At 45.1% G+C, this 23,862-nt stretch overlaps 2 protein-coding genes across 5 annotated transcripts in view; one reads left to right on the top strand and one right to left on the bottom strand.

Moving 5' to 3' along the window:
• The first annotated feature begins 465 nt into the window (after positions 1-465).
• idh2 (isocitrate dehydrogenase (NADP(+)) 2) lies at positions 466-14,281 on the top strand. The gene is made up of 11 exons (XM_012833616.3): positions 466-688; positions 5,642-5,736; positions 8,810-8,975; positions 9,267-9,427; positions 9,526-9,669; positions 10,585-10,721; positions 11,085-11,236; positions 11,587-11,699; positions 12,591-12,688; positions 12,922-13,014; positions 13,864-14,281. The coding sequence occupies exons 1-11, from the start codon at positions 577-579 to the stop codon at positions 13,946-13,948; spliced, it is 1,356 nt and encodes a 451-aa protein (XP_012689070.1). The 5' UTR covers positions 466-576; the 3' UTR covers positions 13,949-14,281.
• znf710a (zinc finger protein 710a) overlaps positions 13,780-23,862 on the bottom strand; it is an 11,797-nt gene continuing 1,714 nt past the window's right edge. For 2 of the 4 annotated variants that reach the window (XM_031564439.2, XM_031564442.2), the window contains exons 2-5: positions 20,567-22,528; positions 18,269-18,460; positions 17,697-17,871; positions 13,780-16,662 (exon numbers count right to left, since the gene is read on the bottom strand). In XM_031564439.2, coding sequence (XP_031420299.1) covers positions 16,499-16,662; positions 17,697-17,871; positions 18,269-18,460; positions 20,567-22,528 — 2,493 coding nt within the window. In that variant the 3' untranslated portion in view covers positions 13,780-16,498. The remainder of the gene's footprint in view (positions 16,663-17,696; positions 17,872-18,268; positions 18,461-20,566; positions 22,529-23,862) is intronic. The other 2 variants (XM_031564440.2, XM_031564441.2) reach the window with 2 other exon arrangements.

The following is a 23,862-nucleotide window of genomic DNA, read 5'->3' as shown; positions in this document are numbered from 1 at the left end:
TGCGCCCTTCCAATTCTTTCTCCCAGTATGGTCACTCTCCCCGGCTAAAATTAGAGGCGTCCTCGGCTACGAGGCATCGGAATGTAGAGGATTATTTCTGTGGTAAACGCTAGACTGTGCTCTCTGCCACTTCTTTGCCACACTGCCAATTCATGTTGATGCCTTGTCAAAATGTACACTAAAGACATAGCCCAAAAAGCAACATTTGCAGGGACATATCAGCAGACAAAAATGCAGGATAAACATGGTTCAAGCATTGTCTGTGTAAACTACTGTTGTTGGTGATAACTATAAAACAATATCTGTGACACTACATCTCCTTATGTTTACTGAAATGCACACTTGCACACTATGTTGACAGTCGTGAATTTGCAATACAGGTAAATGAAAATTCATCGATGAGTTGGCAGCGAATCGAACGTTAAACACTCCTCCTCTGCCATTCACTCTGACGTCAGGGCAAGCATAGAAGCTGGGCGGGACGTACGGAGCATTTCGTTCGACGCGGCAATTCATTCGACCCTTCCTGCGTCCGGTGTATAGTCGAGCAGCAGCTACAAGTGTTTTGGGCGAAACATGGCAGGTTACTTGAAGGTCCTCAGCTCCCTTTCAAAGTCTGCTGCCACTTTGTCTAAAAATCCAGCCGTTCTTGCTCCTGCAACTTGCCAGAGTTTGCAACAGAGAAACTGTAAGTTAAATGTTGACGCTTAACGGTAGCTAACGTTAACGACTTCAGTTTTCAACTAGTGCTATTTAATAAGCTATGCATTTTTTCTAGGAAAAGTTAACGTTAAATTAAATAAGTCCATTAGGTGATGTAATTAATGTAACGCTTTCTAACGTTAATTGTCGAATTCTCACATTGTATTTCCTGCATACTACATCGGATGCATATTTGTAGCCAACGTTATCAGGTTGATTAGTACATGTATATTACAATGTTATCATTTTGCATAAGTAAGTTTAAATGGCTTAATACATTGGCGATTCACTAGCGGCCTGACCCAGAAACTCCGTTAACTAGAGCTATCCATGGGCAGTTGGAGAAAGCGAGCCTCACTCTCGCCTGGAACCCTTTCTTTGTTTCCTATCTATCTCTTCCGAAAATGTGCGATATTTGTCTTGGATTATGTAGGATAGCAGCACTGGTTTGATTGCAAAGTAATACTCAAGTGTACGTGTTGACTGCTATGGAAAAACGACGTTCACATTTCAGTCAACCTTTCTCGGTGGATGCCAACCAATATGGATTTTTGGCGTGTGAACTCAACAAATGGTTGTCGCTGACGATATCATGACAGTCAGCAGTTTTATCAGTACTAGTACAGTTATGTACAGCATATGAATGTATGGCCTTGCGTTATTCCATGAAAGACAGTCACTAAGAGTTGCTGTATTAAACTGAAACCGAAAGTTTCGGTAAAAATAAGACAATGCATATTGAACTTGCTAACTGTTCTGTAGTATTGTATTAGCTAGCTAACGTTTTCAGTATCGTTTGACTTGGTAGCATTTTCGTCGCTCCTAACATCAAGGTCAGCCAGCTGACAACAAGACCATTTGAAGAAGTTGATGCCTTGAGTTAAGCAGTACACATTTCTGTAGACTAATTACCCGTAACTAAGTAATTTTCCTTTTTTTAAATAACGTTTGTTTCAAAAGTTTATGTCTGACTACACTACAATATATCTAACTCAACATGTCACACCTGTTGGACTTTGGAGTTATTGCAGACAGGTTCATAACTTAATTTATCTTAGTATGAATATTTTATATAAAAGTGTTGGAAAAGAAAAGTATCGACGTATAATGGGCAACATGACAATAGTCCTGTGTTAGTGCAGTAAGTTGGTGCTGTGTCCTTTGTGTTCAGTCTTGATCTTTGTTTGAGCAAGTCGGTCGATTGAAGGACATGGATTTTTTCCGCTCCCTCGCGTCATTGGGAAGCTGCATGCAGCTGCTTATGAGTTATTAATGTCTTGCCAACAGAAGTCACACTGTGCGACTGGTGTAGTTTGTAGGCCTAACTGTCCTCTAGTCTACAGAGTTCATGTGGTTATAGGGATTTTTCATGGATTAAGAGATCAACAGCAGTTAAAACAATCTCCCGCACATGGACACAATCTTTGTTGTGATTACTGAGTACACGTCTAAAAAGATCAATTATGGGACTGAAGAAGTAATTGTCTTTAAGAACATAACACTTATCAACAGTGGTACAGTGTTAACACATGCTTTCAGTACTCCTAAAACTTCTGTCATGTCATTTATATGCTAGATGAAAAGTGTAGGTATCAGTCTGTGCCCTGCACTCTAGTAGTGACTGACCTTCCATAATGACTACCTGGAAAAGTTGTCTGGCTTCTTTGCTCTCCCTCTTATTCCAGTCACAAGGGCCGGCTAGTCGTCTGCCAAGAGATTTTACAGCTTGTAACTGGAGCTGTGAACTCCTGTTGGCATTCTTTATGGTTGTGGCCTGCACAAACATGAAGGGAAATCCACTACAATGGTTGCTTGGCGAGTTTAGAATATTTACCTGGGCTTTCCTGTTGGCATTCTCTAAATAGAGATTGGCAGCTGTGATTGGTGCGCCTCACGTGCTTGAGTAACTGATAGCAAATTAATAAGCATTATAGGAAGTTCCGCTCCTGGCTCGTGTCCCATATACTTGAGCAGATGATGTTATACCTTTAGAATTTTGGTTTACCAGATTGGAGGGTGATTGAGGTTTTTCAGTCTGATATGATTTCATGTAATAACATGAGCTGTCTGATCTTTTGTAATGAAATGAAAATGAGTGGAAGTCTGCACTGTTGTCATTTTTGTTGTCAGTTATCGCAAGTGGATTGCCGTGATCACTGCCGGGTATCTTGTGATCTTACAGCATTGTGCTTGAGAAGGTTGAGGAGGTTCATGCCTCCTTTGTCCTTGAATACTGGAATTCAGGCATAGGTCATGTGCTTGCCAGGTTGCATTGTTGAGTTGACAAAGATAAGACTATCATTTGCAAATAAAACCTTTAGGGTGGTTTTGCATTGTATAAACGTCCATGATGTCTTGTTAACCGTACCGACCGGACTTAAGATAATGGTTTCCTCATTTGAGCTGTCTTCTAGACAACCATTACACATTATTTTACTTTTTGTTTTGTTTTTGGCTATAGAGCTAGAGGCATTGTGTGGTGTTGTAGGTCATCCAGCACTTTGAGCACTCTGTACCTGTATCAAACCAGGGTTAGATGTGCCAGTTGGGAGGGTTCAGGCTTGGAGTTCTGCCATGGGAGAAACATGAATGGAGTTCAAGTTGAATGGACATCTGTGTTGATTTCAAAATAATTTTAAAATGAAAAGGGATGGGTCGCGGTATCTCGGAAGATTTTTCCGTGAAGTGAAAGTATCAGATTTAGGGCAATGCAGAACATTTGATTTTCAGTAAGGAAAACTGAAATTACAATTAAGCCCGGTATTTGACATTTTTTAATAAGATGGCTGAAGAGATATACATTCGATAGCGTTATAGGCAGCATTTTTGCCCGTGTGAGTGGCCTCTTTGATGTGCCTGAGACAACTAGCCAAAGTTAATGAAACAACAACTTGGTGAATGTCATTATATGAACCTCTCGCGGTGGTTTGAGTTTGTCACATTGATGGCGAACTGACACATCCCTATGCATTGTGAACCAAACAGGACATATCCCTGGTAGACTGACACAGGAGACTAAAACTGACCATTGGGGCAGCATCTGAATATTAACTTACAATGACTTACAGTGACCATGTAGACTCAGAACCCAAGAGGCTTACTGACTCAGCACAAGTCTTGCAAGCGGAGAACGGAAGGTAATCTCCCCTTAAGTAGTTTCACAATTATTCTTTCTCATTCTATAAAATAATTTAGTTCGATAGTAAATTAAACTGTATTTGTAGTCTTCAGGGTTACACAAACATTGCTACCCTACACTCCCTACCCTATTACACCATTGGATCTCCCTAGACAGATACAAATGTGTCTAAAAGCACAGAAACGTATGTCCTAAAACGGAAAATGCGGAATCATGGCAAAAAAATGTAACAGGTTTCATAGGCCCCTACAGATTCATGTCGGTACTTGCTGTGAACCTCAGCATGTGCCAATTCTGCCGGCATGTCGATTTTACTTTTTCGAGCTTGATCTGCTGTATTGAAAGCAGGGTCTGTTTGTGGTTGGAAAGGGGAGAATGTGGTGGCATGCTTACATAATATCTCAGCTGTCTGCCCCTCCCCCACCCTCTGACCGTCCTCTCTGTTTGATTGCTGAGGGGGGCTCCACTCTGCTGGAGGATAGAGGCTTCTAAGCTTTTTCCCCTTTTTTTCCCAAATTCATGCCGATCAGCTTTTGTATAAGATTCCTTCCCATGGTGCACTACGTTTTAAACATAGTTCTGCAGTTGACCTGAAATGGTCTATGATGAGGAGTGTGGAGAGAGTCTGTCTGTCTCTGGTCTTAATATAGTGTTGTGCGTCACGTAGCCTAGCTGGTGAGGCAAGATGGCTGAAAAATATTTTAATATCATGAAAGCAAAACGAACCAAAGAGAAGAACAGTCGCCTTACCAAGACTTGTCAGTGTCTCAACCTTTAAGCTTTGTTTAGACTGGAAACTTTGTTCATGCTGGTTTTGATTTCTGACACTGCTCTCTTCGGTGTGCTTTTGCAGAGGCTGATGCCATTTAAGTGACCGGCGTGAATATCTCAAAGCGTTTTGGTCAACACAAAGTAATATATTTTAATATTTAAAAAATATTTTAAATATTTTAAAAATATTATTCCAACCTTCCCAATTTCAGCTCCTTCTCACCGCTCTCTCAGAATCAGTGGAGTTCAGCATGGCAGTAAGATCAGAAAGTCACTTGACTCCCTCTGCCCCCCCCCCCCCCCCACCAAATGCACACAGGCCTGCTGGGAGTGTGGGTGAGACAGGGAGAGGATTGAGGGAGTGAGAGAAAAGGGAATGAAAGGGGGAGAGGAGAGTGGAGAATGTGTGAAGGGGGGGGGGTACAGAGAGAAAGAGGTAAAGGGGCAAATGTGTGGGAGGAATGCGAGAAGGAGCAGGAAAAGAGAGAGTGTGAGACAGCAAGGCAGGGAGTCAAAGAAAGAATGAGGGCAAAGTGTGTTAGGGGGAGACCGAAAAAGAGACTGAGGAACGGCGTGACAAAATGGAGGAAGAGAATGACAACTTGACATGCTAAACAGATTTCTCTGGGTTTCGGAAAATCCTCCAGGCTTACTAGAACATGCCCTTGGAGATGCGGACACAACAAATAACAGGACAGAACAGTCTACAGAAGACAAAACTACGTTTATTTGCAGTGCTCCAGTGGCAAACTTGCTGTGTTGCAGAGAAGGGTGCATTGCATGGTATTTTCTATTGCTGTCGAAGGTGCTTATCAAGGGGACATTGTGTAGTCACTGCACATGAGTGCTTCAGATTCCCGTCGTTGTCACTTTGTCTTAATTTAGGGCTATTTGCTCCCAGAGGGGCCTTGTCACTATTCCTGGAAGTGTTTGCCTAGATCTTTTTATAAGCGTCCATAGGTGTCCAATACATAACCAGGTGAAAGGTGAAAATTGTTTTGTGATTGACTTGACTGAACTTTTTCACAGATGGCGACAAAAAACGCATCAAGGTCGCCCAGCCGGTGGTGGAGATGGACGGAGATGAGATGACCAGGATCATCTGGGAGTTCATCAAAGAGAAGGTGAGGAACCCAACAACGAACAGCGGTGTGTGTGTGTGTGTGCTGGGGGGGTGCAGGGGGGCAGGCAGGCAAAGGTTTAGGAGAGAGAGAAGCAGGTGGAGGGAGATACATAAATGACAGAGAGAAAGATATGGTGGTAAACTGTGTTTGATGGCTCTGGGGTGGTTGGGGGAGGGAGGGGGGGGTGGGTGTATCTAGCCTGTGAATCTATTTTTGTACACTTTGACTGTCACGTAGATCATAGCTGGAGAGAAGGAGTGAGAGAGCATGAGCATCTCTACGCAGGGTGATTATATATCCATATCGAGCGGGAGGGGCAGGTCGAGTAGAGGATGGCAGGGGCGTGAGGGCCTGCGCTGACAGGATCAAGGCTCTAGAGTGGAGAGCAGGTGGTGAGTCCTGGCAGGACATGACGTTTCTTGGGTGCTGCCAGTGAGCTGCCTCTCGATTAAACAGGATGAGTTTATCTATAATCATTGTGTGCTAGAGAATGCTATAGGGCTGCCGCGATAGGTCGGCACAATCGATGAAATCGGCGCTGAAAATGGTCGCCAAATTTAAACCGACGCAATTTTTTACATTAGGCTTATCTTTGAATTTACCTTTTTTTATTTCTATAACGCTTCAGTTCAAATAGCAAATGTTTTTCCTCAATACCACTACGTAAGGTTCAGTGATATATCCAATACATTAGATTAATTCAAGTTTTTGTTTTTGAACAATATGAAAAATGCTCACAAACTAATTAAAAATTTTAATTTGTGTTTCGTCTGCTGTCACTCAACCGCCAGCACTTATCTGGAGTTACCATAGAGTTGCGACAGTACCGGTAGAGGTTCTTTCTGGTAGATCAGTCATTGATCAATTCCATTGGTCTGTTGTTGACTGGATCCTTCATTAGACATGTTTGAGCAGTTGCCTGTTCTCAATGTTGTCACATTAATGCTACTGGTAAACTGTAGATAAAAAGCAACTAATTACACTTGTGGTCGAGCGATGTCGGTGTATTTAAATAAGTTACATTAGGACAAAGACTACACATCACAAGCACACATAATCAATGGGTTTTCACCGGTGTTGACAAACATAGTCTAGGCCTACTGTCTATGACGACTACTGTAAACTGTACTTCCGTCGTCTTGTTGCACTCCCGTCCTTTGACAGTTTCGTTTTGCATGCCGTCCCGATGTGTTGTTCTCCCTGTAGCAACTGTGATGTTGCTAATCAAATCTCATTTTATGAATACTATACTGAGCTGAACTGAGCTATGATTAATCTGATAAATTGGTGAGTCCGTTAGAAATCTATTTTAATTACTACATTTCATTTAGAAATACAGTGATTGTGACATCTTGTAGCCTATGTATTGATTTAGCAATATAGTCAAAATCAATATTGAAACCATCTTTATGACTGTTCCCAGTGGAGATTTAATTATGTTACATGCTATACCAAGCACCGTAGCACCGTATTTATTATAGTCAGATAAGAGTGCCGTTGCCACCTACTGACCTTTCTTGGTATTGCTGGTTGTAAATACTAAAACTTGTATTTGTAGCCTAGGGCTGGGCGATATGAGAAAGTTGCTAGGGAACGACGTATAGTTTTTTATAAAGAAAACCTATTTTTGAATCCTGTTTTGTCTTGAGTTCATGTAGACAGAAAAAAATCTATTGAGGTGGCCTGTTACAGCATGTCTGTCAGACCCAGACTTTACACAAACATCAAAGCATTTCCTTGACCTTTCCTTGTTCTATCTTTGTGGGAGTCATATGTGACCCTCTCCTCTCTACCTACACCCATTAAAGGACTGATAAAGTCCACACAGAATGCAGCCTTTAACACCCACATGTGGTCATTTTAAGCTGCTGCAGCCCAGAAAATCGCAACAAGGTGGGAGGCTGAGATGGCCTACAAAGATGCTGCTACAACCACCAGTTTAATTGCAGCTGCCTTGGATCTGAGGTCTCGCAGACTGAAATTGTGAATGTGCAAGCTTTTGTACCAAAAGGACATTTACAGAGAATCAGCAACAGCAGCATACCACAGAGGCCCATGTGTTACAGAGTAGAGGTTTGTCTTTGCTGACGCGTTACTTGGGTCAGACTCAAAAGAAACATCCAGCCAGAATGAGCGTGAGAACAAGGCAGATGTCATTCAGTGAGAGGAGAGATCCTTAGGTATTTTGGGGGACAGCCTCTGCTTAAAGGTACAGATCCTCTGCTGTGGTGGAAAGGAAATGAGGCACAACATCTGGCTGTTCTTGCAAAGTCTTTTTTGTGTGTACCTGCCACATCAAGACAGTCCGGGCATCTCTTCTCCACAGCTGGAAGCATAGTTTGCATGAAAAGAGAGAGCCTAAATCCAGAACATGCGGACATTCTTACATTACAACACATGTCTAACGGAGCTGTATTTGAGCTGAACACCGTTGTCTATTACACTCTTAACATGTTGCACTACTGACTTTAATTATAAGCCTCTTTTTGTTTATTTTGATCATGCTGGAAATGCCAGTTTAAACTTACAGTTTTGCAATTTATTATGTAAACCTGTGTTTACATACGGTTTGTTGTTGTCAAAATAAAAGGAACTGAAATAAAATACTCTATTTGATTTAAAAAAAATATATCATTTAGATTATTTGACTATTCGGTTAAATATTGATAGATTAACTGATAGAAAAATAGCCGTTAGTAACAGCCCTAGAACACTATAATATCTTAGAATTTCGGCTGTCGGGGCAGGATCAGGACATAATGGGGGAGTGTTTTGCTTCTCCCAGCGCTGTGACATTTTTGGGAGCAAAAGTCTCAGACCACCCCACAACAGTTAGAGCTAATTGCAGCCCAGGCTTCTGTAATTTAGGGTGTCGTGTCTGGGTTTGTGGTTCAAGGAAAACTAAGGCAGTTTTCAACGCTAGCTTGCTGGGATGAAAGACGTTTTAGTAGAAATCCATTCCAGCTCTGTGGTTCTGGCCAAATGCTCTTAAGATTGTTGCTATTTTGTGGTACATTTATGTGGTTTTCATATGGTTGTCATCACCCTCTTATTGTGCTTTGTGGTCCTACAGCTCATCCTCTCCAATGTTGATGTGGAGCTGAAGTACTATGACCTTGGTCTTCCCTACCGCGACCAGACAGACGACCAGGTCACCATCGACTCCGCTTTGGCCACTCTGAAATACAGTGTTGCTGTTAAATGTGCCACCATCACTCCTGATGAACAAAGGGTTGAAGGTACACTGGGAGTGTGTGTGTGTGTGTGTGTGTGTGTGTGTGTGCACGCGCAAGTTTGTCTGAATATCCAAGAAATGCTTTTACCTTTGCCACTATAATCAGTATAACAGGATCATTATCAGATTAATGATCATTATTTGGGAGAACTAAATGTTCTTGCAAAGCATTACATTCATTAACCCTTTGTAACTCAAGATTACATTGTGAAAGCATGTAGGTTAGTCGCCTTGTACTGTTACTTGTACTGTTGTACTTGTACGCTAGTCTTAACCCAGTTTGTCTCCCTCACAGAATTCAACCTCAAGAGTATGTGGAAGAGCCCCAATGGAACCATCAGGAATATCCTGGGTGGCACTGTCTTCCGTGAGCCAATCATTTGTAAGAACATTCCCAGGCTCGTTACTGGTTGGACGCAAGCCATCACCATTGGCAGACATGCCTTCGGCGACCAGGTCTGCTCCTCTGCAGTGCAGCGGGTGTACTCTAAAATGATATCATTCCTAATTGCTGTTTCTTTTCTTATGCAACACATCTCCCTTTGCCTTTACAGTACAAAGCAACAGACTTTGTCGTCGACAAGCCAGGAAAGTTTATGATGACTTTCACTCCTACTGATGGAAGCAAGGGAAAGGAGTGGGAGGTGTACAACTTCCCCGGCGGCGGCTGTGGAATGGGCATGTACAACACAGACGAGGTGAGGGGGAAACCTCCATTTTGGCTATGCAGTTGAGATGATGGTTAAAACCAGAGAACATCCAAGGAGTAGAAGTCCAGTGAGTGATGTTCTTCTGTGTACAGAATGTCCTACTTCAGTAGGGACCTTGATGTCTTGCTACTGTGAGCGTACACATGGACGCATCTTATGCCCTTCATTTATTAAACAGTTATGGGATGATCAGTTCATTTACTTCCTGTTCTGGGCTGTCATGATGAACAGGAACGTTCATTCTACTCCTTCAAGTTCTCTGGTATTACCATTCCTGGTCCCTGCCCCCCGTCCTCCCCCCCCCCGCCATTTTTGACAGACGAGACATGAAAAGGTGCCTGATAAGACTGTAGCAGTATGAAAAGGGGTTCTCCTTTTGATGAGCACCAGGACAGAAAACACAACCCCCCCCCCTTTTCTTTCTTTTCTGTCTTGCTCTGACTGGAAAGGTGAGTGAGTTTTTAAAGATGTGAGGTGTATCGACTGGCTTTGAATCCTGACTTCTTACTGCCTTCTGTTTACTGTCCTGAAACTGTTTGGGTTTACAGCATACGGGTTGTCTCAGCTGGGTCCTTTGGAGGCCAGGGAGAGTTGTCTACTGTAAACAAAAGGAGCACTGTGTATGGTGTAAAGATGTCTATCGTCTGATCGCATTTTCCCCCCATCCCCTCCTCTCAGTGTAGTTTATTTATAAAGCACTGCTGACCCAAAGTGCTTTCCAGTCAAACAAGTTGACCACCATACGAATATAGATGCCTAAAAACAATATGAGTTAACAGGAAACACTAAAAAGTAAAAGACAATAGCCAAAAATAGAAGTCAAAAGGTTAAATGTAGCACAGTGTATCCCAATGTTGCTGGATTACTAAATTATGTGTGTTGTCTTTCTCTCTGTATTTCTAGTCCATCACTGGCTTTGCTCACAGCTGCTTTCAGTATGCCATCGCGAAGAAGTGGCCCCTTTACATGAGCACCAAGAACACCATCCTCAAAGCCTACGATGGCCGCTTCAAGGACATCTTCGAGGACATCTTCCAAAAGTGAGTCTAATGAACCTCTTTAGGCAGTCTCATAGTGGACTCCAGTCTGTCAGCAGTTAGATTGTTGCTCTGTGATGCAGCACCTTTTCAATCGCCTTTAATAATTCAACCATAGCATTCCTTGGTTTTCCAGTGGCATAACCTCTAGCTCAAGGTTGTGTCACAAGGGATTTGCCAATGATTGTAAACAGAGCAAGATGTGTGTGTTCACTTCTTCCTAGACGCCTAGAAGGTCAAAGATTAAACTGCTCAGTGAACCTTTAACTGGGTGTTAATCTTCTGCCTCTATGCAAAGGAGACCAAGATTAGCTTTGCACCGCTAACTGACACACCTATGTTGGGTTTTGCACGGCTCCTCTGCAGGAATTACAAGCCCGACTTTGACAAGCTGAAGATCTGGTACGAGCACAGGCTCATCGACGACATGGTAGCCCAGGTGCTGAAGTCATCCGGTGCCTTTGTGTGGGCCTGCAAGAACTACGATGGAGACGTGCAGTCTGACATTCTGGCTCAGGGTAAGAAAATGTGGGCTCATATCATTATGGCCGGTACACCATTATGGTCATCGCCTACACAGCGTGCTTATTTTTTCAGTCAGTATCAATTTAATGGGACTGAAATGGAAAGCTGACTGCTATTTTCTTAAGCACGTGTATACAAACAAGGGAACCGATTAGTCTTTTAGTAATACGATAGACGATATTTGAAATGAACAATTTATCTGTTAGAAATAGTTTTGTATCGCTACTTTATTTGTTGAAAATCTGTGACCACAGAACAATCGTTTTTGTATGTGTACAGACACTACGCTGTTTAGCTAATGTATGTCTGACCAGTTGCACTGCCTCTCCCTCTGTCTTGCCAGGCTTTGGCTCTCTGGGCCTGATGACGTCTGTGCTGGTATGCCCTGATGGCAAGACCATTGAGGCTGAGGCAGCCCATGGCACAGTCACCAGGCACTACCGTGAGCACCAGAAGGTGAGCTGCTGCCCCTGCTGCTTTTTTAAAGAGGCAGTCCAGAGTTTCTGTATTCTTAAACTAGCAGGCTAACACCCAACAGTCTTACCTGGCAAACACCAGCAAATATCAGTTATTAACATGTACTAAACACTAACCTGCATTATGTTGCTTTAAGAAAAATCCCCTGAGGAAATGGTTTTAGATATTCTTTGTGCGTGCTGCAATAGTGCATGTTTGTATGGATGAGCTGTTGAATTAAAAATGTTTTAAGCTTCTCTAGAATCATGGTTTGTTCATCTTTGGCAAATTATTGGCGAACTCCACAGAATGCCATTGAAGTCTTCGTCCTCCATGGCACTGGTGTTTAGTTCCAGCATTGTGGAGGAAATTATGTAATTATAGATCATGCTGTGGGTAGACTGAAATGAACATTGTGTGGACAGGAGAGTGTTGTTGGAGAGTGCTGACATCTAGTGGCCAGTAGAGTAAATGCAAGTCTGTTCTTTGTTGCTGAGCTGTTGTCATGGCTTTCTTTACTAAGCAACATATGCTTCTGTTTGAGTACTGCAGAATGTTTTTCTTCTGGTTAGAGTACAGGTACAAAAGGCACCCTTTAGCAGAGTCACACCTAGTTACATTTTTCCTAAATAAATGACAGTTTCGCTGCCAATTGACCACTTTAGAAAGCGTGTTTATTAGCCTTTCTGAATGTTCGAGATGTTTGGGACATTTGAGTATGTAGTTTTTCACTGTCTCCTCCTTTGCATTCTCACTGATTGAAAATCCCCCCTCTACATTTCCTGTCCCCCATGGAGCCAATGGCACCGTAAAGAACATCTGTTTTTCAGAGGGTAATTGTCTTGTATTCTAATGTTAATGAGTGTCTCCTTTGTCTCCTCCACTCTAAAGGGAAATCCAACCAGCACCAACCCCATTGCCAGCATCTTTGCCTGGACCAGGGGCCTGGAGCACCGTGGCAAACTTGACGGAAACCCTGACCTCATCAAGTACGTGTGCAGATTAATTACATGGTTATCTTTGTGTGGAAACTGCTAGACTTGAGAAGGGTCATATCCAGAGACATGTTTGTCAACCCTTGCAGTTACAAACCCTGCTACTAGCCTTGTGTTTTATAGTAGCTTCAGATATGAGGCTCTGATTAGTGAGTCATTTTCACTCTTTCCTTCTACTCAGCTGCTTTTTTATTTTTATTTAAATTGTTTTTGTTTCTGGCCTGCAGGTTCTCCCAGACCCTTGAAAAGGTCTGTGTGGACACCGTTGAGAGCGGTGTCATGACCAAGGATCTTGCAGGGTGCATTCATGGTCTGTCCAAGTGAGTAACGCCACATCAAACTCTCCTTGTATTTTAGACAGGTCTGTTTGAAATGTACTTGAATCTCCTTTCACATAATGGACAGATATTGGTTGTATTTTTTTTTTATATACAGTATATCTAACAAAAGTGTACACATTTTTACTCCCAACTGGTCAGTTCCAGTGTAATTTGGAATGCTAGTTACCGGTTTGGGTTGTTGAAGTTTTGTTCTCGATGTGTTTGGCAGTGCTCTTCTTTAGCTCACTGTTCTAGTAAAACGATTACATGGCTTATCACAAGATGCTGCAAAAAAACAAATGTATATTTGACCAGTTTGTCCGTGGGAACAGAAAGTACAAGGAAGGATGCATTTCAGGAGGTGTTAGGTCAGACTAGGCTACTTGACTGAATTTTGATAAGGCTTTGAACATACAGCCAACTAGATAGGCGCTTACTCTTCAAATATTCTCCATGCTTACCAACTTCAATATGTTTTGTTAGTAGGCAGTATGCTAGGGTACATTATTAGACCCAGTAAGGTAAGCTATGGTGGTGAACTTTGCTAGCTGCACTTGACCTACTTGACTGTTCAACCCACTTCTTGGCAAAGTACACTAGGTTAATACATAGGCAACCTTCCGCATCTCAACTATTGTATCATCTAGAACTGATCAGATGGTCAACTTCATTACACCAGAACTTGTTCAACAGAAAAATGTGTTCGTTTGAAAGTGAAGTTGCAAAAACATTAACTGTATTGAACAAAATGTGTTTTATAAATGGTTATCAGCAAATGTTTTTTATTTTTCATGTTGATTAGAACGCATCAATGTGAACCTGACTGGATCTCCTCTGTTTTTTTTCTAGAGTGAAGCTGAATGAGCACTTTGTGAACACCACAGACTTCCTGGATGCCATCAGGGCCAACCTGGACAAGGCACTGGGCAAATGAAGGACTAGTGAAGCAGAGAAGAATTGACAGTGGTGTCATTTTCATTTCATCTTTTGTACCTCATTTTAACTTAAAAGGTCATGAAAACCACATACATTATGTGCTGAAGCGAGAAGCTAAAAGTAGTCAATAGTGTGTTGTGAAGAGGGGGAAAAAGTTCCTGCTGTTTCCCCTATCAAGTGCCTGTCATTTGACCTTCCCTGGATTTCCAAGGTTCTTTATTTTTGTAAGATGAAGTACTGTACCGTAGCCTCATACTGTATATTACCATGATCCATTTTATGGGCCTTTTCAAAAACCTGTCTAATAAATCTTCTTAGAAGTTTGGATCTATTTCCATCTCTGTCTCATCAATCAACACTTGGACACCAGATTTTTTTCTTAAGGTAAATAAATGTATTAATTTACAATATTGTTTGAAACACAACATTTAACATAGAATTCTATCAACAGCATATTCACATCAATGTGCAAAAAAAGAAAAGCTTTTCCATATCTAAACAAAATATAAAACTATAGCTGCAATGGAAATGAAATTCACGTTTGGCTTTTTTTTTTCTTTTTGTACTATAATCCACATTATTTTCTCAATTCTTTGCATGGATGCCTCACTGGCAGCCGATGTTGAGCATAAAGCTTAAGCAGAGAGGGTGGAGGAGCTGAAGAATACATTGTACATTTCCCCCAATCATTCTCTGTTGGGTCTATGGCCCTGTCACATGTCTGCAGCCTGTCGTTCATCACTTCACACCGTTGTGCCACCGTGATGGATGGCACACTCTCGTACGCACACACAAGGGCAGTTAATATTTCTGTCCAAAGTTTTCAGGGCAGTTCTTTTCAGGGGGTTCATCCTCTGTAAAAGAAAGGGGAAGAAAGAAAAAAAATGGGGGGGGTTCTAGAAGTGGCGTGTGTTGTTATTTTAAGATTTTATGTCGCATGAAGGTTAAGAATGGAAAGACAGGAGGTGGGGTGGTGGATGCGGAGGCTAGGTAATGGCAGCCGCTCGCGCCAGACAGGAGAGAGGTAGGCGCTGGCAGCAGTCAGTCAGTCAAGTCAGTCAGTCAATCAGTCTATTTGCCTGCAAGATCTTCTACCTCATTAAAAATGAAATATTAGAAGCCTGGCTGACAGTCGGCTACAGAAGAGCTAAGCTCAAAAATCTGGAAAGGACAGGCAGGCAACCAGGAGTGTTAATAATATAGGAGGCCTCTCTCTCCCCTCTTTTCTTTCTCAGGCAGATGGGATTGGTAACATGGAGAAATAGCGGTCAGACTCTTTGGTCTACTGGTGGATAAGTCCAGGGAGAGGTGGAAAAGAGGTGGAAAATATGGAACACATTCAGATTTAAACATCGTATACAAAAAAAAAAAACCTTCAATGGAATTCAAAACAGTCGCAATGATACCGAAGTTTTGTTAGAAAGAAAAAATAATATGCTGTAGATGAAATGAATGAAAAAAAAAAAATACTCCAAGGAAATGAAAGCATGATTAAACTGTTCCCACCATTTGGCCGGCCATTCCAATTATTCTAGAATCGTAATTCGTAATTTTCCAACTTGGACAGTTTCCAGGAGGACTGGCTCCTCTCTGTTCCGTTAAATGGTGATAGTGGGAGGAACTGCACAGTGGTTTCACAAGGCCATGGGGGTGATGCGACACAAACAAAGCAGGACTCTGGGCTAGCACCCAGAGAGAGCGAGCCAGGCACTGGAAGAAGTCACTCATAAAACACACCGAAAGCAGAAACATACAGTTCACCGAGTTTACATATCCAAAAAATACATGCTTTTTGTTTCCTCAAAAGGTTTACGGAATAGCTGCAGAAAATGTCATTTTTAACGATAATCACAGTGTGTCAGACAGAGATTGAGTGGGAAAAAATTAAAAGAAGGAAAAAAAACTTTAAAGCAAAAGTGGGGGTAAAAATAGTAAAAACAAAACATAAGAGACCATTTTCGTTTAGTCAGCTTTGGTATGTCCAAGCAACTCACTGTGCTGAACACTGCAGAGGACATGAAGGGGTGCCACTGACTCATTTAATAATGTGCTTTAATATGGAAAAAAAAATTAAATAAAAAACAAAACAGAACCAAATGCCCATGGATGGGAGGACTTGACTGGCTTCCCAATAGACCTCTCTTGGATAGAGCCGTGGATTGTCCGTCTGTTAAGTGCCTCAGGATGGCTGTACATGTTTCACTACACATAGTCTGCATTAGCCTCAGGAATACTCTGCAATTAAACTGCTTTTGCCGAGGACTTCAACATGACTCTTGGGGGGGGGGGGGGGGGGCGGATTTCAAACGTTTTTACACATAACAGTCCTTCCAGATGGGAGGCTTAATAATGACATATGAAAGGTGATATGACAAATCGTTGGCAATCCAGAAAAAAAAAGAAGAAAAAAAACCCAAACTAAAATTTCACAGGTTTTTCTGTCCTCCAGTGCAAGGGACCAAGACGGTCCCATTAACAAACAAACAAACAAACATTTCCCTCAAATTGACCTAGATCATACTCTTTGAAGGAGACGAGGGTGTGTGGCTCAGGGCATGGAGTAGCGCGCAGCAGCCTTGCCATAGCTGTAGTAGGCCATCTCGGCCAGCTTGCTGAGGTCTTGTGCGTTGTTGCTGGCCAGGTTCTCCCGCTCGCTGAACTCAAAGGCCTCCTCATCGTAGTCCTCCTGACTTTCCATCTCAGGCAGAGGTTCTGAAGAAAAACATACAGAACGTTACCATTTACGGTCATTCATTTGGCAGAGGCAAGTGACTGGCAGTATAGGTAGGATATCTATGTTATCAGCATGTGTGCTCCTTGGCAATCACACTCATGACCTTTGTGCTATTAGTACCCTACTCAACCAGAACAGTCAATTGGCCTGTGGCCTGGCATGGCATCTCTCCAAGTGGAGTGCCATATCAAAGGGAGTGTCAATGCTCATAACATTCACTCATTTGGCAAGCACAATCATACAGTGAGGCCAAGTACAATCTAAGCACACTTGTCAAAGGCGCCAATTTAAGTGTGTAATGTGTATATACACATGCCATAACGCCAAGTTTCCATGAATTTACCAGCAACAGGTGTAAGACGTATTGTGTTAGGAATCAAAAATCACTTATATTGACACACATGCAATTAACAACAACCTCAAAATACAACCCACTATAAAATGTTCTCTGTATATACTATATAAACTAAATCTATACATATATTAATGTCTGTATAATATATATATATATATATATATATATATATATATATATATATATATATATATATATATATACACACATCTTATTATGATGTCAAATCATGAGATGAGCTGATCTAATGGAACCTGTTAGAGGTCATAGTGCGCTGGCTGGAAAGATCTCTTAAGATCTCTTATGATCTTTTATGCCAGTCCAATAGGACTAGAGAAAAGCGGTTACTTCAGACTCGTGCCCACACAACAGCACATTTCCATTCAGGTGCTGACGTGTGCCCACACATCACTGAGACATACCTAGTCCTCCCACTGCTCAAGTATTTAACAAAATCATCCGGCCCCCCCAAAAAAACCCGGAAATGGTCTGGTACTGATGCAGAGCTGCAACAGAAACCTTAAGAGTGGATGCGGCTAAGAGCCGCTGGCTGAAATATCTGGGTGTCTTAAAACAAACATCAGTCAACAGCGCTGGAGGCGAGCACCAGGCTAGCGCTGGCTACTACCCTCCCCTGCTGTGGCTCTTCGCGCTCACCTTGTCCATCGGGCGAGCCGTCCAGGATTCCATGCTTGACTTTCATGTGGCGACTCAGGTTGCCCTTCAGGTTGAATTTGCTGGAGCAGTAAGGACACTTGAAGGGCTTGCTGCCGGCGTGAAGGTGCATGTGTCCCAGGAGGTTGTACATTCGGTTGAAAGACTTGCCGCACACCTGCGAACAAACAAATACAAGAACACGGTTAGACACACACACACACACAGATTTTCACACCTGTACTAAGACTCAGAGGCATGGGTGTCAGACGAGAAGGTGTGTGAGGAAGAAAGTGAAAGGAAGTTTTCCATTACTATTGTAACCTCAAAAGGGTTAAAAGCAGAGTGGATGGAGAAAAGGATGGACTGATTCAGCAGAGAGAGAGAGAGAGAGAGAGAGTGAGAGTGATGGAATGAGCCTCATCACATGCTAACAGGTAAGAGGGAGAAAGGACAGACGCAACCAGCTACCTTTCTCTTGGATAGGATTGGGATGTTACAGTTACAGTGAAAACAAAGAGAGAATGGGAGAAAGAAACAAGATGGCTGACAGAGGCTGCCTGGACTTGGACTACCTTGCACTTGAAAGGCTTGACGGGCAGGTGCACGATCATGTGAGTCTTGAGGGTCTGCTTCTGTACGAAGGTCTTGAAGCAGACGTGGCACTGGAAGGGCCTCACGCTGGTGTGGATGAGCATGTGGCGCTTCAGGTTGGCCGAGAGGGTGAACTCCCTCGCACACACCTCACACTTAAACTCTTTCATGCCCTGCACGCGTAACACACACACACAAGCACAAAAGACAAAAGACACAGAGGTTAGGAGCATGTTTTAATTTTTTTTTCCCCAATAGACCCACATTGTTATTAAATTATTACTAAAAAAATGTTGTGACTATTTCTTCCCAGCTTATCATTTTATGTCTACATATTCTCCCACAATCATGTGCAGGCTGTAGTAGCCAGAGGGCCAAATAAGCCACTAGTGGAATGAAATGAAATGGAGAGGAGGAAAAGAAAAAGGAAGGAAACAGGGTTGGTTGCCATAGACACCGCAATCTATAGAACAAGGACAAGCAAACAGAGAATTGCACACACACAAACACACTTTTGCAAAAAAGAGTACACTGTAAGTTATCGGAGTGCTGCAGGGATGGGTCTTACACACACACACACACTCTCACACACTCAAACAGTTAGAACGCTGCAGCTCCACCATGCGGCTCCTCTGAACTTTGCAATGGAGGGAGCCACATCTCTAGCTAAGGGAAGTGGGGAGTCACACACACACACACACACACACACACACACACACACACACACACACACCGACACACACCAACACACACCAACACACAAACACACAGCTGAATGATCAGACTAACCAAGTCAGCAGGTGGGATTCAAGTGGGATCAGTTTTTGCTGCATTTGAAATATTATTAATATTTACTAATATTAATATACCTGACTCCTACAATCTCCTCTTTGGTACATTTGATTCCATACAAAGGGAAAAAAAAGTAAATATTTACCTATCCATTCGTCCATCTCTCTACATGTTAATAAATATAACTTTTAAGGGCTATTTCAAAACATACAATACCCCGCTACCATCTATCTTAATCCCAGTTTCCAATTCCAGTGCAATTAACCACTTGGAAAAAGGAAGACATTTATGATGCTAATTGTACACACTGACAGCCCCCTGTGGCTAACCCCTCATCAGCACAATCTGTTCCTCACAATATACTCAAGAGCAGGCTGGTAATGCTCACACACACACACACACACCCCAACAGCGGCACGCGCACACACACACAGACACACAAAAAGCGACATGCGCGCGCGCACGCACACACACACACACACACAGAGAGAAAGAGAGAGTCGGCTATCACTATGCTGTAACCAGTGACAAAGTGGGCTCATCTATACCCTGAAGATGAGTGCCAATGTTGTTATTTATTATGCAGTTAACCTGCGACACACTTTATTTACCGAGTCTGAAGTCATAAGAGAGAGCGGCGGGATGAATCACCATGGCCTCAGCCACTCAGGGAGTTGAGAGCAGGGAGGGGAAGGTGCAGTGGTATTGGTTATGGAATGACACTTCACCGCACAAAAAAAAAAAATGAAAGAAAAAGAAAAAGAAAGACAAAAAAGAAAGACAAAAAAGCACATGCAGGAAGGGGGCCACTCCCTTAGGTGGAAAGATGATAGGATGGCTCCAGGGCAGGTGGGAGGAGTCAGGTCAGGCAGGAGCCAGGCTGGAGCTGAGGCCTGTGTGTGTGTGTGTGCGTCTTTGTGTGTAGGTATATGTATGTGTGTGTTCATGTGTACGTGTTTCTGTGTTTGTATGGCTGTTTGAGAATGTGTTTCTATGTTTGTTATTAAGGACGTTTGTATACGTCTGGCTATGTGTATACGTGTGTGTGTGTGTGTGTGTGTGTGTGTGTGTGTGTGTGTGTGTGTGTGTGTGTTTGCATGTGTTTGCTCTGGAACCTGTTCTGTGAGTGAGAGGCACGGCGCTCTCATTAGAGTGCTCGCTCACCCGCGGAGTGCCGCAACGGGCGCCCTATCATGAGGCTAATCACCACTACGCTCTCGAGAGACGAGGTCACGCAGCAGCACAGTCCTGCCGCGGCTGGAGAGTCTACGGAGGGAGGGGAGGGGGTGAAAACTCGTGGGAGAGATCATGAAGGCTTTTAGCATTCAGGAGCTTTAAAAATATATATTGACATGGGGCAAAAAAAAAAATGTGTCATTTCACAAACATGAGGAGGTGATGGTGGAGGTCGTGGGAGGTTTTTGGAGGGTGAGGGGGGTGCTGGGAGGCAGGGGGGTGAGGCCGTGCGGGAAGAGGGGTTTCAGTACCTTGTGCTCGGCGGCGGCGGCGGTGGCGGCGGCGACGGCGGCGGCCTGCTGTGCGAGTACCTTGTGCGTGAGCGCGTGCTGGCGCAGGTGGTGGATCTGGACGAACTCCATGCCGCACTCGGAGCAGACGTACGGTCGCACGTTCTGGTGTTTCATCAGGTGGTTCTGCAGCTGGCTGCGGTAGGCAAACGACTTGTGGCACTCGGGGCACTGGAAGGTGGCGGGCCCCTGGTGGCTGGCCTGGTGCCGCTTCAGGTGAGCGTGCGTGGGGAACTCCAGGCCGCACTGCGTGCACACGTGGCAGTGGCCGTTCTCGTGCTTGGCCTCGTGCGTCCGCAGCTCGCTGGGGTAGGCGAAACCGCGCGAGCAGAAGCGGCAGCTGTAGGGCTTGACGTCGCTGTGCTGCAGCATGTGGCGCTTCAGGTGGCTGGTCTGCGTGAAGGCCTTCTTGCAGACGGTGCACTTGTGCGGCCGCGTGCCCTGGTGCGTCAGCAGGTGAGTCTGCAGGTGGCTGGGCTGCTTAAAGAGCTTGCCGCAGTGCAGGCACTCGTGCGGCTTGATGCCGTTGTGGCCCAGGATGTGCGTCACCAGGTTGTACTTGGACGTGTACGACTTCTCGCACAGGCGGCATTTCCAGCGCTTCAGGCCCTCGCCCACGTCCACGCAGTAAGACTCGTCGATCTGCACATTGATGTCCAATCGGTCGATCTGCATACGCCGGCCCAGGGAGGCCTCGCCGTCCGGATGGTCCGCCCACAGCATGGCGGCAGCCTGCGCCGACGCACCCCCAGGCCCCCCCTCCTCGTAGTCCCCCTGCAGGCCCATCTCGGCCGCCTCGTAGCCCACCACGCTGGACTCATAATAGCGCCGCAGCGCGTGGCTCTGCTCCTGCTCCTCATCCTCTTCGACCTTGCCGGCGACTGCGGCCTCCTCGTCTTCGTTCTCCTGTCCCGGGCTCTTCAGGAGCGATCTGGGCCTGCGCTCATCCTCTATGTCCTCCTGATCCTCCTCGGTGCCCTCGTCCATCTCCTCAACCTTACCCACGCGTGCCCCCTCCTGGCGCTCACGTGCCCCTCTGCCAGGCTCGGCAGGGCGTCCCGGATTGGACCGCGGTTCCATCTCCCTCCTGCCTCCACCACCAGCAGCACCACCACCACCACTGCTGCTGCTGCTGCTGCTGCCTCCTCCCCCCCTCACACAGTCAGAGCAGTCCCTGCGGCACGACTCCTCCTTCAGGGGCCTTCTCTGGGGCGCCAGGTCCATGGGCTGATCGCCTCTGCCTGGGCTCCCTCCCGCGCAAGCTGGCAGTGCCATGTGCTCGGGCCCCTCTCCCTTCACGCTGATTGGGGTGTGGGCGTGGCGGATCTGGATCTTGTTGGCCGGCTCCTGGTCCTCAGGGTCACCCCCGGCCCCCTCGACCTCGCTGTCACCGCGGGGTCGGCGCATCCTGCCCCGTGGTCCCGGGCGTCTCCGCGGGCCTCTCTCCTCAGATCCACCCGGCGGAAGGGCCAGGTAGTCCCCATTGGCGCCGATCAGGGTGCTCTCGGCAGCGTACTCGTACTCCAGGGCCTCGGACGGGGGTGGGGGCAGGGACAGGTGGTGGTGATGATGGTGGTGGTGTTGTTGGTGTGGGTGGTGTTGGTGGTGCGGCGGTGGCGGAGGAGAAGAGAGCAAAACATGCTCGCGAAGCTCGCCGGTGTAGAAGCCGTTGGGGGCGATGGTGGCGCCGAAGATCTCGTTTTGGGAGATTAGGCCCAGCACGGCGGCTTGGGCTAGCGACAGCACCACCACCGGGTCCGTCTGGGTGCCCACGTCCACCGGCTGGGCCTTAGGGGGCTGCTGGACCTGCTCAGGCCCCGACTCCATCACTTCAGACGGGCTGCAGACTGAAGGTCTCTCCCGCTCCTGCTCCTGCTCCTGCTCCTCTTCCTGCTGCTGCTGCTGCTGCTGCTGTTCCGCCTGCTGAAACACACAAAAGCACTCAGTCAGTGACTAAGTCAACTCAACTCCACACAGTCCCAGTCTCACAACCCCATCTCTAAGGTGGCTCCAATGCTGGCATCTGATGCACATTTCGCTGGGTGTGATGAAGGTCAAGCAGCAAAAGAAAACAAAGAAGAAATGGAAAAGGTGGTGTTTTTTTTCCTGCCCAGGCGAAGCATGTGATGCTATGTAACATCAATCTCCCTTGTTGCAATGTCAAGAGAACACACACTAAATACACACACACACACACACACGCATGCGTGATGATGTGTTGTTTCCTTCTCCTTACAAGTCAAGAACATTAGCCACTGAGAGAGACAGAGAGAGACAGAGAGAAGCAGAGAAAGAGAGCGAGAGACAGTGAGAGGGAGAGCTGCATTCTGACTACGCCTTGCTTCGCCTCGTCCTCTGGATCCAGCAGTGAGCGCATGAGATGGGGGAGATAAGGGTAGATCTGTGCGAGCTCGCGAGAGCCTTGCTTCCTTCCTTTGCACTCTCTACAATAATAGGGAGCACAAAGGAGAGCTGGGTCCAACCAGGAAGTTCACATCCGCAGACTGTCCGCAGCACTTCCTGTGTGCTCCAGCCAATAGTGGATCACTCTGGTCTCTGCACTAACCGGACGAAACTTACAAGGATCCAGAAAAAGCAAGGCCACACACACACACACACACACACACACACACACACACACACACACACACACACACACACACACACACACACACACACACGTAAACAACCCTTGTTTTTGCTCACAGAGGTCAGAGTTCACGCCAAGCCACCAACATGAGTCCAACCCCTGCTCATTACATCAAGGTTTTCAGGTTAGCTTATCTGCCAGCCTCAACTGCTGTGATGCTTCTCAGAAATCCAACCAACACCACAAAAAAAAGGAGAATCAATTTCAAGGGCTGACAAAAGCACCTTCACTGGTGTAATGAGCGGCCAGTTGGAGACCCTTAAATTTCAGGTCCCTTTCGAACACACCTTGTCTTCGCAAAGGATTGTGGGAAGAACCCTAAGCCTTTGCATCAGAATAACAATGGTTGGGTTAGGACATTTCCTTCAGAGCCTTCTCCACTCTCAGTTGGAAGGGGAAAAAAAAGAAGACATGAAGACTGATAGATATGAAACAGAGAGAGGGAGAGAGGGGGAGAGAGTGAGAGAGAGGAGAAAGACAGAAAGCAAGAGAAGGAGGGGGAGAGAGTGAGTGGGAGATAGAGCAAAAGAGAGGGAGGGGGTAGTGTGTGTGTGTGTGTGTGTGTGTGTGTGTGTGTGTGTGTGTGTGTGTGTGTGTGTGTGTGTGT

This window comes from Clupea harengus, chromosome 3, assembly GCF_900700415.2.
Source record: "Clupea harengus chromosome 3, Ch_v2.0.2, whole genome shotgun sequence".
NCBI lineage: Eukaryota > Metazoa > Chordata > Actinopteri > Clupeiformes > Clupeidae > Clupea > Clupea harengus.
Note: the sequence above shows the minus strand (reverse complement) of the source record. Positions and strands in the feature narration are given on the sequence as shown.